The sequence below is a fragment of the Thunnus albacares genome, chromosome 17 (genome assembly GCF_914725855.1).
Source record: "Thunnus albacares chromosome 17, fThuAlb1.1, whole genome shotgun sequence".
In the NCBI taxonomy this organism is placed as follows: domain Eukaryota; kingdom Metazoa; phylum Chordata; class Actinopteri; order Scombriformes; family Scombridae; genus Thunnus; species Thunnus albacares.
In genome coordinates, this window is record NC_058122.1 from 15357522 (window position 1) to 15373405 (window position 15884).

Consider the following 15884-nt stretch of genomic DNA (forward strand, 5'->3'; position numbering starts at 1 on the left):
AGTGCTGCTTGAGCTGAGATCCTCATCTCAATAAACAGGTTACTATTGATCAGTGACTGCCAATTTAAGTATCTTCCCTAGTGGTGTGAAAATGTACAAGGATTTTATTGTAAATGCTCTTGTATCCACAACTTGCCATTTGTCAACACTGATCTGTCAGCATTGTACTGCAAAACAACGTGCAGTATTTTTCAGTCTGTATTAGTAGATATTTAGATTGGCTTTAGTATTGCTCAGTCCAGTATTGTATAATATCTATGCCAACCAAAGAACCAGGGTGATACTTTACCTTTAAATCTATCTATCCATTCGCTGAGACCCCATTCAGTCAATTTGTTACGAACAAAGTCATCCATGTCTGAGAACAGCAACTGAAAGGTAAACAAATCATTATATTACATGAAACTAAGGGAAAGGAAGGGGTTATGAAACTCATAATAGCAGACTCAAATCAGAAATTAATGCAAGCATTGTGTAGTTTTGATACCGCTGAAATTATAATCACTATTACACCTCAGCCAGAATTAAACCCACAAGTCCAACGGGTGCGTGGGAAGCCACAAACCACAAATGCAAACTGATGACAGCTAATCACCTCTATTCTGTAGCTGCTCTCTTTTCTCAGTTTTGTGTCTTGCCATAGGCCTAAATTTTGTAAAAGTTGGACTGTGTAACACTTTAATTCCTCTACTGAAACACTGTGTAACACACTCCAGTAACACTTTAATGCTACATGTAGGCGGTTAAGTTTTATCTTGAGCTGTATAAACCCAGTTCATTTGGGAGCAGCATCTACTCTCTCCCCACTTGTATCACAATGAACCTGCTCTTGCCTTCTGAAATTGTCTGACTGTAAGGCCTTTTTCAGATTAAACTTTTATGCTTTTTCGGTGTCTCTTGTCTTGAAAACAATTGTTGAGAGACAACTGTGACAGAAATGAAGCCCTGATAACTGATTAACCTTGTTCATCACTATACACCACTAAGGAAAGTAAGTGGCACTGCCAGATTTACAGCAGGCAAAAAAATGTATGAGTACTTATTTATATTATTTAAATTCATACACTACAATATGTGGCTCATAAGTAGGGTCAAATTCATATCATAAAAATGCCATTTTATAATACTAGAATATTTCATGAAGGTTTAATAATGTCATTGTATCACCAATGACAAGTTGGTTTTTTTTAAACTGAAAGCAACAGTATGTTTAATTGTATCTCTCTTTTATTCGCCACTACTGCCTTCCACTCAAAAACCTTTCAGTTTGATCATAAAAGACAGAAGGGGTTTACAGACATTGTGGGTTATAAATTAAAAAAACTGTATGTGCATTCTGCCCAGGAGAGGAAAAAAGGGCAGAATGTCTGATTAGCACCAAGAACAAAGAGATGTTAGTCTTGTGGAAACCCCACTTAAGACAGGGAAAACAGGAAATGGGCACACTGTCTGTGAGGATCTGCATCTGCATCTGTTACAGTTTTTTTTCTGATTGCTTTGGTACTGTCTTTGAAACTATAGGCTATTTTTGTAAAACTCTGCACACTAACCACAAAACAAACAAACAAAACATGTTTTTGCATCATTAGAGTACACACAAACCATCATTTGAATAAGCACATGAAGCACCAACACGCACTGACTGTGTAAATGGAAAACACTTGTGGCTTTTGCTTTGTCTGTGTGCAGGGCATAACAGTTTGCAATGAAGTTCTGTCATACATGTAGTGTGTGTGTAACACACACACACAGGTACCCAAATATTTAGTATGGATGTGTATTCCAAAGATAACACACTATCAATACAAATAAGGGAAATGTTGTTGTTTTTTTGTTCGTTTGTTTTTTTTCCCCAAAATGTTCTAACACTCCTCAAACAACAAAAGTTTTGCCAGAACTGTGTTGCAAACTGAGTGTAAAGCAGTGAGTTGTGTTTACAGTTTTGCAAAAAACTGTGTTATAAAATTACAAATTGAGTGTAAAGCAGAGAACGTGCATTCAGTTTGGCACACTTGGTAAATGCATTGGCTACAAATGTTAATGATTTCAGAGATAGTGCTTCAAGAATCACTGTTAAGTATTCCGAAAAAAAACTGTAAAACAAATTAAATCTCTCCTGATATAAATGACTTTATCTGAAAAGTGTTACTTTTGTCCCGATTGCAACCTACTCTGGGTCTGAACATTCAGTTCAGTACACACCAATTATTTAATCTGAAACTGTCTAAAAATGTTCTATTGCAACATCAGCATTGAAGCAGCAGAGCTACGTCTCCGCTATGTTAGACGGAAGGCGACCAGCGTATTTTCAGAGACCTTAATGATGCCAGTACATCCTGCCTACAAAATTCTGAACAAAAGTAAAACAAAATTCTTTCTATGCAATTGTCATATATTTAATTCCTCTACTGAAACGGCTTGTGTTGAACAACAACAAAAAATATGCATACTACTATAACTATTTAGTTACTTACTTATTAAATTTATGGAAGAATCAAAGCAGAAATGTGTAAAACATTAATTCAGAATTTCATTTATTAAACAACAAAAACTTTCAAATCATGGGTTCAGATTTTCAAATTCTGTGTGTCCCAAATAGAAAGACATTACATGACGTAACATAACATAACTTTTCGCCCTGCGTCACAGAGGAACAAAAAGTGAGCAATGGACATAAATGGAAGCTAGAAAAATCAAGCACTGTTGGGATTTTGGCAAACCAGGCAATCTCAAACTTTTTCATGTCGAGGACCTCCAAAATAGATGCACAATAGACCACAGACCTGTGTTTGATGAAAATATCCCCTCTAATATACTTTCCCTGGAAGTTTATGTAATATAAGTGAAGTTAATCTATTTGTGCTTTTGCTGGGAACGTCCTGCAGCCCCCTCAAACACGCCAGGTGGTCTGCTGATCCCAGTTTGGGAATCATTCTTCTAAACAACTTGATAACCACATTACCAAAAATCAATACATAGATACCATAGACTAATAGATACCAAATCAATACCAGCAGTTAGAAAATGATACTAATACCAGCGTTTTTAGTTATCATTGGTATCAACCTCACTCTATAACTCAGTGTCATTAATCTAAATTAGCCAGAGAGTGTTTGTTTGGATGCTGAAACACTTAGTTCCAGTCATACCTACAAAATTGCAAACCAAAATGAGAGAATTAGGCTACATAATCACACAGTTCTAACACCATGACATGTTCTTCAGTTCCTCTGATTTGAAATGACTATTTTTTGGGCTGCTTTGCTCTCTACTTGAAGGCTACAGGCAAATATTTCATTTGTAACTCTTATTCTAATGCAGCCTGTGTGCCTAAATAATGAAACACATTAAGTTTCTGTTCAATTGCCAATGTTTGTGCAAAAGTTTTTAAATAGATGAGTGTGTCCTGAATTGGATTTCTGGTTTTGCCATGGTATCAAATCAGTTATTGAGAGTAGTGGATGATTAATTTTCTGAGCACGTAAGATGTGATGGATTTGAATGAATGTGATGGTGTTTTCAGTCCAAAATGGCGTCAGCGCTACAGCAGTGGTTGTCAAAAAAGCAACGGAGTTTCGTCTCTTGTTCTAGTTCTATACTCTTTGCAATAGGTTCCTTGCTTCAGACCCGGAACTACACGCTTGCTTTAGACTATGGATGTATACAACAGAGTTGCCCGTCTCGTGCATGGATCCATGGTCTCGTGATAGCACACGATACCCGTTCAAACCGCACATCTTGATCTGTGGTTTTGATGTGTTTTTTGTGTAACTTATGTCTCGGCAAAGCGGCGAGGCTAGTTTCTCGGGAAAAGTTTTGCGCGGAAGTTTAAGATTAAGAAAAAGTATGAAGGATAATGATACTGTGCCTATGCATTATACAGCAGTCACACTAATTATGAGATCTTTTTTCTCGTAATTTTGATCTTTTCTCGTATTTATGTAAGTCATAATTATGACATAAGGATGATTTTTTTTTCATTGGTGAATGCAATGTGCTTCCATATAGAGTAGCACAGTAAATACAGTTACTGCAGTGTCTCTAATATATTCAGGCGTGAATATAATGAATAGAAGCTTAAACAGCATTTTGAGTACAAATCGAATGTATTATTATTATTGTCATTATAGAAGTTAGTGTACTTACAGTTTGACTTTTCCCGACAACACCTCACTGGTGTTTGATATCTTCTTTCTTTTATATTGTCTCCTCCTCTAGCCAGCCTACTCTGCCCTCTCTCTCCATTGCTGCTGGACTATTGACTCCTACTGGTTATTGTAGGCGCCTGCACTGTGGGGGATAGTTTGCATCTTCGGTCACAGATAATAAACTTTATTTATACAGCTCAAAACAGAGTTACAAAGTTCTTTACAAAGGAATATCTAGATAAAACAAATCGGCACTCTTCATTTTCTGTAAAAGTAACAGTGACAATGAAATAGAATAAATAAATCAATCAACAATAAATCGAGATAAAACGAGTGAAATAAACAAACAGAACACGGCTGTCTGCAGTCAAGGGCAACACAAACTGATCCATGATAAATCATAACTTTTGCAGTAGGGTTAGGGTTAATATGTATGTTCTATATGTGTATTTTATCATAGCTAGTATGACAGTGTCTATGTTATATTTGTCAAACTTCTGTTTTGTGTCTTGTGCACACTAAAAGTCATTCTGTGCTCAATCAATCAGTCAACATGTCAATAATAGCGTGCAATCAGTTGTGTGTTTCTAGTGCACATAAGACATGCACACTCTTTTTTTTTCTTCTGTGCTTTTCTTGCTTTGAACACCAGAGAGCAGTAGAAGTCAATGTTTTGCAGGACAGATGTTTTGATTTATCCACACAGGAAGATTCTGTGAGTCAGTCATTTAATACATGTTTATGAAAATGAGTGTGGCATTATTTGGCTGTAGGGTTAAATAACTGAAATCTCAATTATTTAAAGTGTACTCATAACATCATCAATTTGACCTTAGTGACCCCTTCTAACATGGGAGAATAAATTGGCAGGACCACCCTGCAGAGAACTAAAACATGCAAAAACGACACCATCTTGAATTCTTTGCGTGTGATTAGTCAGTCAGAGTGCCTGTGATTCATCAAAAGAACAGGTATGAATGGATTTGCAGACAGCAAGACGTCTCAATGCCAGGACCAGAAAGCTCAGGACTGCACTGGTAATTTCCTATTTACATAATCTTGTCCAGCATGCATCATTTGTATTTCTGCATTAAAACATGAGACATAAAAGTTAGCAACTAGATGGTTAACTTAGTGATTTGAGCATTTAGCAGACAAGGAGCCCAATAAGAGTGGAGACCAAAACATATCGCTCAAAGGAAAGTGAATATTATTTGGATGCATATGGCCAGGTGACAAGAAACACAAGTGTTTGCTAATAAGTTTAACATATCAACCAATAGGTGATAATATGTCAGAGTTGTGTTTTTTTACAGCTTGTTTTCACTGTGTGACCAAAGGTTTAAGGAGCACATTTTAGCAGATGACAGGCTTAGTCCTGTCATGGTCTTGTCACAGTCTGGCTCTGTGTTCCTTAGTTGTTGTTCTCCTCTGTTCCACCAGAGACTCTCAGCCTTTTCTCCCATTTTGTTTGGACTGGACTGAATGGGAGAAAGCTGTTTTGAGTTGTATCTTTAAAGACTTCTGGTATGATATGATTAAGTTGCCTTTATTAGTTAGACTTTATGCATTGTGTTCTGGGTTTTTTGCTTTCTGTTTGCCTTGTGTTTTTCCTCCTGTGTTCATGTACTCCTCCTCAGTCTGCTTTTCCCTTCACACCTGCCCTGCTTCAGTCTCGTTAGCCCCTTCCCTGTTCCCTGTGTCTTCCCCAGCCAATCAGCTCCCAGCCTGCTCTTGTGTCTTGCCACCTGTTCCTTGTTGTTTCATTAGTTCAGTTTGTATTTAAGCCCAGGTTTTCAGTTCAGTTTTTTGGGGTCTTTTGTTTAGCTTGTTCTGCTCTGCATTGTTCAGTTTTGCTTTGACCTGCCAGCTTTGGCTGGAAGTTGTTCTTCAGCCTGCAGACACCTGCATTTGGGTCCACCTGCTCTGTTCCACCTAACAAACCCAAAGAGTTCAAGTGTTTAAAAAATGTTCACCCCCCTTTTAAGTACATAGAGGTGGGCAAAATATGAGAAATGCCCATCAGTATGCTAGAATACAGTTCAGCAATGCCACAAAATAGAGCCCTAAATATATCCATAGAATTGAATCAATACCTCTCTGACAGCAAGCTGCTGTATTGGATAGCGCTGTATGTATGTGTACCTAATATACTGGCAACTCTGCAAATGAGCGTCATGTAGCTCTTGTGCCAAGCCCAGCTGACCAGACCTTTCCATGACCCTGGTCAGCGGTGACAGCTGCACCCAGCCTCTATGGAACACCACAACATCCCACAACCTGCCAAACAACGGTTCCTTCAAGACAAGGTCCCTCTAAAAACAGACAGGCAGTCAGACCAGGTCTTGAGCAGGACCTGACTCAGCCCCAGCCACCCAGGTGTGCCCTGCTCGCCCCAGCACAACAACTGCTCTATTTACCACTTGTTTACCTCACTTCAACTCATTTCCCCTCATTCCCCTGGTCTATATTTGTAGTCATGCTGAGCGGTAGGGGGATTTTCCTGTTGACAGAAAAACAGATTAGTGGTATGAATGTGAGAATTAACGGACAATAAAAAAACTTAAGATCTCACCAGAGAGTAAAATGAGGGAGTACCACAAGGGTCAGGTGGTTGTTACACATGTGGACTTCAACCAAAAATAGTCTAATGGTCAACCTGCAAGACACCTGTGTTTGCTGTTTCCTGATTAAAAGGGTGTGTGTATGTGTGTGTGTGTCTTTGGGGCAAGTACAGCCACTTCCTCTGTCCAGAAAGGGTCATTTTTAGGGCATGACCATTAAAAGGCACTTCATGAAATGAAACTTGGCCTTAATGTTGATTCTTATCTGGCGAAATGATTTTATATTCTCAGCTCGTACGACTTGCACTATGAACCATTACGCCATAACTAATGCTACAGTGTTTATCATCATATACTAATCAAAGTCACACAAGCAGTACACCACACACATGAACACACATAAACTAGTTTACTGAGGCATTTGAATTGCAGTATTGTTTTGTGTTGCCCTTGAAATGTCCTCTGTTTTAAAGTCAACACTGTTTTTACATTTTGTCTAAAATAAAAAGACAGACCAGCCACACTTGGTATACATGGTGCACTGTAAATCCCCTTGTAAAGAACCAGTATAGAAATACTTGTTGAAAACATACTTTCTCCTAGTCAGACAACCCTAACTAATGTAGTATGTATTCATAAACCCCTTAGGAAAACAGACTATTTTGTATATTTTCTGCAGAAGGCCTACAGGCAAACTCACTGCTTTACTTAGCTTGGTAAAAATGTTCTTTTAAATGTTTTGCTCCACTCAGATGGAATAAACTGAATTAAAGTTGGATAAACCCGACTTCTTTGGCTGATTTTTACAAACACTGAATTTATCAACTTATGCCTATGGTTAGGTCTGAGTGAAGTGTGCATCTTTAAGGCTAACTAAGCCTTCATCCTGCATTGTTGTGTTTGAATGTTATGTGATGCTGATTTGATCCTTATCGTTTATGTGCAGGTTGGTATGGTTTATTTTTAAATGCCTGGTTTTTGCATGTGTGCACAGGGCACCCATGCAAAAGAGAATGACCAGAATGAAAAAATAAATAAAGTTTCAATGCATGAAGGTCGGTCTCTGATTCATATTCATACACACACAAATTGTGGGATATAAAAAATATTAATTAAGGGATTTTTCAAGAACATTTTGCTGCTGATTTTTTTTTTTCTTGCATCATTAGTAGACAAAATCTACTAAGTGTTAGCTGGCAGGAAGCTTAATTTCAAATTAAACACCACAAAGGTGCCAGAAGACATGTTGGTGAGGATTAACTCTGAAATTAAATCACTGACTCTAAATCAGAATCTTACTCATACCTGTACCATCTGTATACTTTAGTTGACTGCATATTGACTGCTTATTTTGATTAGAAAAAACAACCTGATTCTCTCTCCTTCTTTATCTCATATTCTTCTGCTTTGTTGTCATCACTCTTTCCTCACATGTAACCCCAGACCCCTCTCTACCAACCTTGTTGTCAATAATGTCTTCCTAGCACGTGTGTGTATGTGTGTGCATGCATGCATGTGTGTGCGTGTGCATGCTCAGGCGTATGGAGTTTGTCAGTATTCTAGCAGTGGGTAAACACTGCCTCCGGCCAAGAAAAGCTGTGGTGGTAGTGATGTTGTGCATGGTAATTGCAGGGAAGACAGGCCTCTGCCCAATGTAAAGCGGCTGGATTAACTTAGTGTGTATAAATCCAAACGAGCCAAGTGGACTGGCACCATCTCAGAGGATCTGGGATCCCTTCTAAATAAACACTGTAGAGGATGCCAGTGTGAGAGTGAGGCATGTATGGAATGATGCTTCTGCAAACTGAGGGGATCAGTTTGATTTAGGAGGCTGAGATCTTGATCATTAGGGTGGTTCAGAACATTTCCTCCTGTTAGAGTAATGAGTTGTTTCTTGGTAACTAAACAAAACCAATCACACACTCAGGATACATTTGAGAAAGAGGAAAAATGAAGAGACCCTGCCTTCTTTCATGGGTCTTCTTTCTTACTTTGTCTCACCCTCCGTTTCAGACCATAAAAGGCAGGGATGTTGTGTGATGGATGGTAGCAGAGCCTCTGACTGAACAGGGAGCTGTGGTGCCACTCTGCAGGGTCCCTGCAGTTTCTCCATTCACCTCCATTCACAGATGACAGCAAGGGGGAACCCCCTCTCCTGCTGAGCAAAAACACCACATCCTGCCTGCCAGCCCACCTCCCCAGACCTAGTAACGCTGCTGTATTTTTATGGTGTTCGACAAACTGCTCCTTAGCAACCAAACCAAAGGCACCAGGAGACCCATGTCCCTAACAGTGCATCTAAAATCAGCCCCCATTCTTCATGGGAGAGATAAAACTCACCGATGGTATGTGTGTATCTTTCCCTCTTATGAAAACCAGGCATGAAGTTTAGCAACTACTTTATCAGACATTGAATGTAGAGCTAAGTTCATGGTTTAAAATGAGGGCCAAAATTGGACAAAGATGACATGAAAGTCAAATTCAAAGCTATAATTTGAGAAACTCCTAAAGGCTTATATCATCCGCTCAAGCACCAATGGATAGCGATAGGGTTTAAATTACATTGTGCCATTTCCAAAACAGAGACATTTTGATAGCAAGGTTTTCAGCTCATTTTTTACTTGACAGCCACAATGTCTTCACCACTTCAATCCCAGTCACAGTATGTTGGGAATATGAAGTCAAGTCCTGTCCACAGCATATTATAAAGAACAATTTGGTGTGATATATGGACTGTATTTTATATGGCACTTTATACTTAAAAGGAGGTCATGCAGTCTTATAGATCCATCCCAGGCTCCTCTTTACATCTCTATATGGAATCAACACCTCTGAACTCCAATAAATCTGAGTGGGCATGATTGTATGAGCTGAGTGCTGCACTGTTGACAGTCTGCGTTTCATTGAGTGGAAAGGGCACGCACACATCTGCACTCACGCATTCACAAATGTTGATGGAGCCGAGGTAGTCTCACAATTCTTTGGGATTCTAAGAACGTTAACAACATGCCCTTTCCCTCCAGCTCTTCTTCCATCCCCTCCCTCCTTCCCACATCAATCCTTCTTTCTCTCTCTAACCGACATCCCACCACCACTGGTTTCCCCCCAAAATCATCATGAATACAGACAGCTTCCTCTCTTTTCCATGTGTTGTATGTCATGTTTGATCCTTTTTGATACATAAATTGCAAGAATATTCTGTCTCCCACAAGGAGCCTTGCAGTGTGACGAGAGTCCACACAAAGTTCCTCTGAGGAACTATGAAGCTCTTGGTGCTGGTGCGACATGTGTCTCCATGTGGCTTGAATACAGTCTGCCACCGTGTCTCCCCCAGCGTGAGAGCTCAGGCGACGGGCTCATCTGCCGTCAGGCGTGGTGAGACAACTTCCACATCCTCCTCTGTCTCCTTTAATCTCGTCTCTCACGCCACCAGCATGGCTACACATATGGCGCACCGCCACACCACACAATTATGACCATCCGAGGGTACGTTTTTAATGTTCTCTAACGCCGGCTGCTTTCAGATTTTTGTCACCGGTTGTACTGTGGAGCCCGTATTGCACTGTTAAAACAAAATTCCTCTACTGTTGAGGAAATAAATGGAGTGGATTAGTGCTGGATTATTTCAGTAACAAGGTTCTGACACCAGACTTCCTGTGTTTGGCAAGACATCAGCTCTTGTCCCACATTGCATTACATGGTTGTGATTTATCTGGTGTATATACTCCTTTATTATTTCATACTCACACTTCCCGCATGATTTACTGCCAATGGAGGCTCATAGAAGAGCATTTGGCTTTGCTTTTATAGAGGTAGCCTCATATCCTCATATCCTTTTCTTCCTGTCTTTTGGTGGCTGAACGCTCACCCTGACATCAGTGATCTATAACCACTCTATAGCTGGACCTAATCGTTTCAGACTTCTCTCCCCCTCATCCACTATTGTCTTGCCTCCCTTCCTTTACTCCTTTCCTCTCTGTTTTTCTCTTGGGCTTTAGGTTTTTTATTTCCCTAAATCTGTTGAGGAGGAATTTTAATTTGTAGCTGGGTTCAAGAGAGTGTGACGGCAAGCAGGGAGGGAGAAACAGGTGCAGTGGGGTAGAGTTCCCTCCTCCCAGCTATGGAGACAGACACGATTGACTGTGCTGCATTTATTTTATCAGACACATATTTTAGAGTAAACTTAACCCTGTACATCCATAAAGCATGTGGTTCTATTTCTTGCTTCTGCCTTGCATACTTCTCACCTCTGATGACCTTACAGGGAGATAGGCAACTACACAGACAAGACAAGCAGACGGTTATGTAACAGATACACGCGTATGCATTCGCACATCATTTCTAATAGCAATTAACTAATTGTCTCACCTCTAATAATAGGGACGTTTTGCCTGAGGCCCTCAATAAGGTGTCTGGTATACGGTCCCCACCATGCAACTCATCCACTCCTCATTACAATGAAAAATTTCCCTGAATTTGTGATGTTGCTGACCTCCTCAATGAGTCTTCATGAGTGACGGTTTTATTAAGCTTCTCCTTTGGCACATGAATGGAGGGAAGGAATGGCAAGATGGAGAGAGAGGTGAGGAGAGAAAAAAAAAGAGAGATGCTGATTTTCCTCATGAACGTCCTGTATATGACACATTATTGAGGGTTATTAAAAGAGGTAAATCCACCAAAGTCAAAACATAGTTTAAGAACAGGCAAAGGAACAAGTTTTAATATTAGTGGTCAGTAAGCAAAGAATTTAAGAAGACCATTCATGGCCTGACCTTTTCTCCTCCCTCTCTCTTGTCATTCCCTCCCTCCTGTCGTTAACACAGAAAACAAATCCAAACTTATTAAGAGTGGGAAAACATAAATGTGGGCATATGGAACTTTACTGCTGAATGGAGCACACAAAAGACAAAGTGTTGGCGTCTGAGTTCTCAGAGAAATCCTTGTTTTATAGGCAAGGCTGTGTTTGTATTCATTTGGGCTTATTTAAAACTTTCCAATCTGCCTGGTAAATGTTTTAGGAAAAATTAAATCTTGCTGTGAAGCTGCTAACTATCGAGGGTGGGAGTGGTGCAAAGGGCAGGAAGACCCAGCATGAATGCTGTCTCTCTCTTTCACACACAATATTGACAGACAAATGGAAATACAGACAGACACAGACAGACATGTACACATAAATTTGCTCCAATTTACTGACTCTCAACTGCACACTGATGACATCTTTAGTGCCACTTCACACTGGTGCAGAGGTGATGGAGGAGGTAATTGTGCCAAGTCTGGTATCCATCCTTCTCTCAACAGAGATTAAGTTGTTGGAAATAAATGGACACTTCTTCATAGGCACACAGATAGGCAAAAAGTGACAGAAAGAGAGAAATGGAGAGGAGGCTTTAGACTAATTCTGAGAAAATACAGTGATATGCTATGACCTACAGATGGCGCAAGATAACCAGTCATAAAATAACATCTATCTTTTGACTTATATGCTATTGTGGCAAGGAGTAACAGACTAGGACTAAATGTGTGATTCCTGTCAGTTTGTTTGTGTGCGTGTGTGTGTGTGTGTGTGTGTGTGTGTGTGTGTGTGTCTGTGTCTATGTGTGTGAGGAAATGTGTTGTTCCCACAGTGTCTGTGAAGGGAGTTGACTCACAGTTAGAAAAACACTGACCCTATTCCGCCTGCTGTGCAATTGCCTTTCATAAACTTTTATGCACATGGGCTTATTGATCTCAAGCACCTTCATTGTGTAGTTGAAAAAACTTAACCATTTATTAGTGTGTCAGGCGTAAGAAAACATGAAACAAGTGGTGAAATGAACAGCTAATTAATAAATTAGTTGATCACAGAAAATTAATTGGCACCTATTTTGATAATCGATTAATTTTTTAAGTCATTTTATTTACCAAAGAATGAAGACTTTGCTGGTTTTCTTAGTCCTCTGTGACAGTAAATTGTCTTTGGATTTTGGACTGTAGTTTGGAAAATACAAGACATTTGAAAATGTTACCTTGGTCTCTGGGAAACTGCATGCCTCACTATTTTCTGATGCTTTATTTTAGACCAAACAATCGGTCAATTAATCAAGAAAATAATCTGCAGATTAATCAATAATGTAAATAATCTGTTGCTGCCCTACAGCAAAGGTGATGAATAGAAAATTTAACTACATTTTGAGGTGTGTGACCATTATTTTGTCCATTCCTTTAATATACACATTGCCCTAACACTAGCCTAGACTGCACACATCTCTCTATGCTCTGTATTTACAGCCTTCGGAGACGGCCAAATGATTTTTATCTACCTGTGTAAACATTAAAGCTATATCTGACTGTGGGAGCTCCTCTCTGACTGTTTGACTATACCACAGCGGTGTTAGTGCAAGCCTGACTGGCTTCACTAGGATCCTCCTCCTGGTTCCTTCACAAACAGAAATAGACTTTGAGGAAGAGCAGCTGATTGATTCAGTTTCCACGCTTCCCTTTGCTGGAGGGAGTCCGGGGAAGTCGGGAGGTGCACAGAGAGCTGACTGGAAAACTAAACATGACAGCGCCAGGGGAAGGTATGGCACCGTTAAAAGGTGGAGGGGGTGGCAAGTCTTTCAGACTCCTCAACAGTTGTTACTGCAACCATGTAGAAGCCCCCTCACCGCTCAACGTCTCAAAAACACACCAGAACACCCACAAGTCAGTATCAATATTTGCTGTACCAGTGCAGGCCTCCCTCCCTGTTATTGTGTGGGTAAGCTGCATCCCTGGACCTGCCTGACTGCCTGCTCACCCCAGGCCCTGCTGCCTTTAAACCTTGATGTATACCGGCTAACATGTGAGGCATGAGGAGACAGGTGAGAATGCCACACAGGAATACTGACCTGCACCATGTCAAACTTTTTGGCAGGAAGGCACGCCAAGATTTTTCTCTCTTCTCCTATCATTTTTTACTACCTTGAAGGTTTCCATGTGTATTGTGATGGGAAACTGGATTCTCAAGTGTATCATAAAGGTCGTCAAAACACCAAAGCAGCATCTAAGCCCTATAAATCTTACATTTTGGCCATGCTATTTCAGACTTATTTTGTACTATACTAACTCTGCTTATTTCCACAAGGTTTCTTTCGTCTTATTGGCCCATGTTTGAAGGATAGAGCCTGACTTTTCTGGCATTTTTACCTCTACAGGATAGCAGAGTCTGGCAGGAAACATGCAGAGAAAGAAAGGGATGATATGCAATAAAGGTCCGCAGCCGGAGTCGAAATGGGGACATCCAGATTACTTGCGTCTTTGACTGCTGGCCTGTCATGACAAGCGCAATTTTTAAAAGGCAAGCAAAGCCATAGGCTCTCATCAGGTGTGTGTTTGTAGGTGGGATGCACCTGAGTCATAAAGCTTTACTCTGCAACTACCAGACCTTCAGCTGATTAGATCGGCTAGCTGACCAAAGTGCACCACCCAAAGGATCAAAAATAACAAGACTGAATGGAGCAATTGTAGACGAAAGAGAAAAAGGGAGGGCAGATAGACACAGCAGGGCCTGCATCAAAGTATTTATTCTGTATACCCAACCCTACCCCCCAGTGCCACCACCACATAGCCTCAGGGGGCTGCACATATAATATGATGTAAGCCAAAGAGGGACATTTTGCATGTATTAAAAGTTTAAAAATGAATATGTGGGCCCGGTTTGTGCTCTTAAATCATACGTGTGTTGCAGCTCTTGTAACGCAAACACAATGTGCCTGTTAGACAGATAACATCTGAATGAAAGTCTTGAAAAGCTGGCTATCTTGCTTTCCTGTAGAGGGGGTTAAATGGAAATACTAGATGAGCCCAGTGGCTTCACGCCAAAATCCCAAGCCTATTGAAGTTTATTCAAGCTCTAATTCAGCACTGCCAACAAATATTTCTTTCAGAAAAAAAACTAAGAGGAAAAACAGAGAAAGACACAGAAGGAAAGGTTTGCCAATGGAGAGGCTTTATGTACACAGAAGCGTATTGCAGCCAGTAAGAGCAGAAGCATCAAAATGCCTCAACATTGGATGGTTCCCAAGAGGGAAATGCTCACAGATATCATGTTTCTTCTTGTAGTTTGTTACACAAGTACCTGAAGTTGTCTGCAGCTGTTTTTCCCCCCTCTGTAAGAAAGTTGTCAAGGTTCAAAGAGGTCAGTTTTGTGATGAACAAACACATCTACAGTGTCAGCCTGATTGATTGCAAAAAAATGGAAATGTGTGCAAGCCCATGCTACTTGTGTTTACCGTATCTCTATTTCAGTCAGGCTGTTTTCAGATACAGTTATGAAGTAAGCCAGTGCAGCAATAAGCAGAATTGGGTTTAGTTTTCTGTCTCCATAGTGATGTTCTTCTCTGTTCCTCATCTTTCATGTCAGACTGTCACTGTCGTCCTGCAGGGTCAAGTGTTGGGTCACGTCAGTGTGGTGCCAAGTGTCCTGGTGTCTCCATTGCTGTAAAGCCAGACTAACACACACATGTATGTACAAGGAATTTACACGCTCAAACAGGCTGGCACATACATGAATACCAGTAGCACACACGGATGTACTGTATGTGCCATGCATACTGCACATGCATGCACAAATGTATGCACTCACACACACTGTAGACTCTATCTTGACTCTAGTCTCATTGCCACCTGATCAATCATCCCAACTGCCATTAGATCTACAGGAGAGGCATTCCTTCCTAACAACTGGAGAAGGGGTAGTGTCTGTCACTGTGTGTGGGGAAGGGGGGGATTGAGACATGAGAGGAATATGTCATGTCTGAAGTCTAATAAATTTGAAAAGGGATATATTTTCAGTCTACGCAAATAAGCAAAGTTATTATGACTGGGAATAGCCAACAGAATGAATTTCTGCAACAGTGGACAGGATTTTCTTTTTTATTATCACTTGTGTATATGTTCTCAGTTTTCTTATTCCCTTCTCTCAAACTCTGTGAAACATAGCTGGCAACTGTAAGAGGGGGGAAAAAACAGTTGAAAAGTTAAAGAGAGAGTACAAAAAGCTGCCTCTAGCTCAGATCGTGTTGATGCATGTTTTGCATCACACTAGTGTAAAAGTAGTAGAGGAGGAGTGAAGAGTAAAGCCTCTGTGGATAAGGTACTTTATCTCCCTTGCTGTCTATATCTTTCACCCTGTCCCTCCTTCTCCAGCTCGCCT

The 15884-nt window shown here is 40.3% G+C and overlaps 1 protein-coding gene across 2 annotated transcripts in view; it reads right to left on the reverse strand.

The window, feature by feature from the left end:
• LOC122966678 (nuclear GTPase SLIP-GC-like) overlaps positions 1–4257 on the reverse strand; it is a 50723-nt gene extending 46466 nt beyond the window's left edge. The window contains exons 1-2 of one of the 2 annotated variants that reach the window (XM_044330946.1): positions 4147–4257; positions 290–371 (exon numbers count right to left, since the gene is read on the reverse strand). In XM_044330946.1, the coding sequence (XP_044186881.1) occupies positions 290–356 (67 nt within the window). In that variant the 5' untranslated portion in view covers positions 357–371; positions 4147–4257. The remainder of the gene's footprint in view (positions 1–289; positions 372–4146) is intronic. The other variant, XM_044330944.1, reaches the window with a different exon arrangement.
• Positions 4258–15884: the final 11627 nt, after the last annotated feature.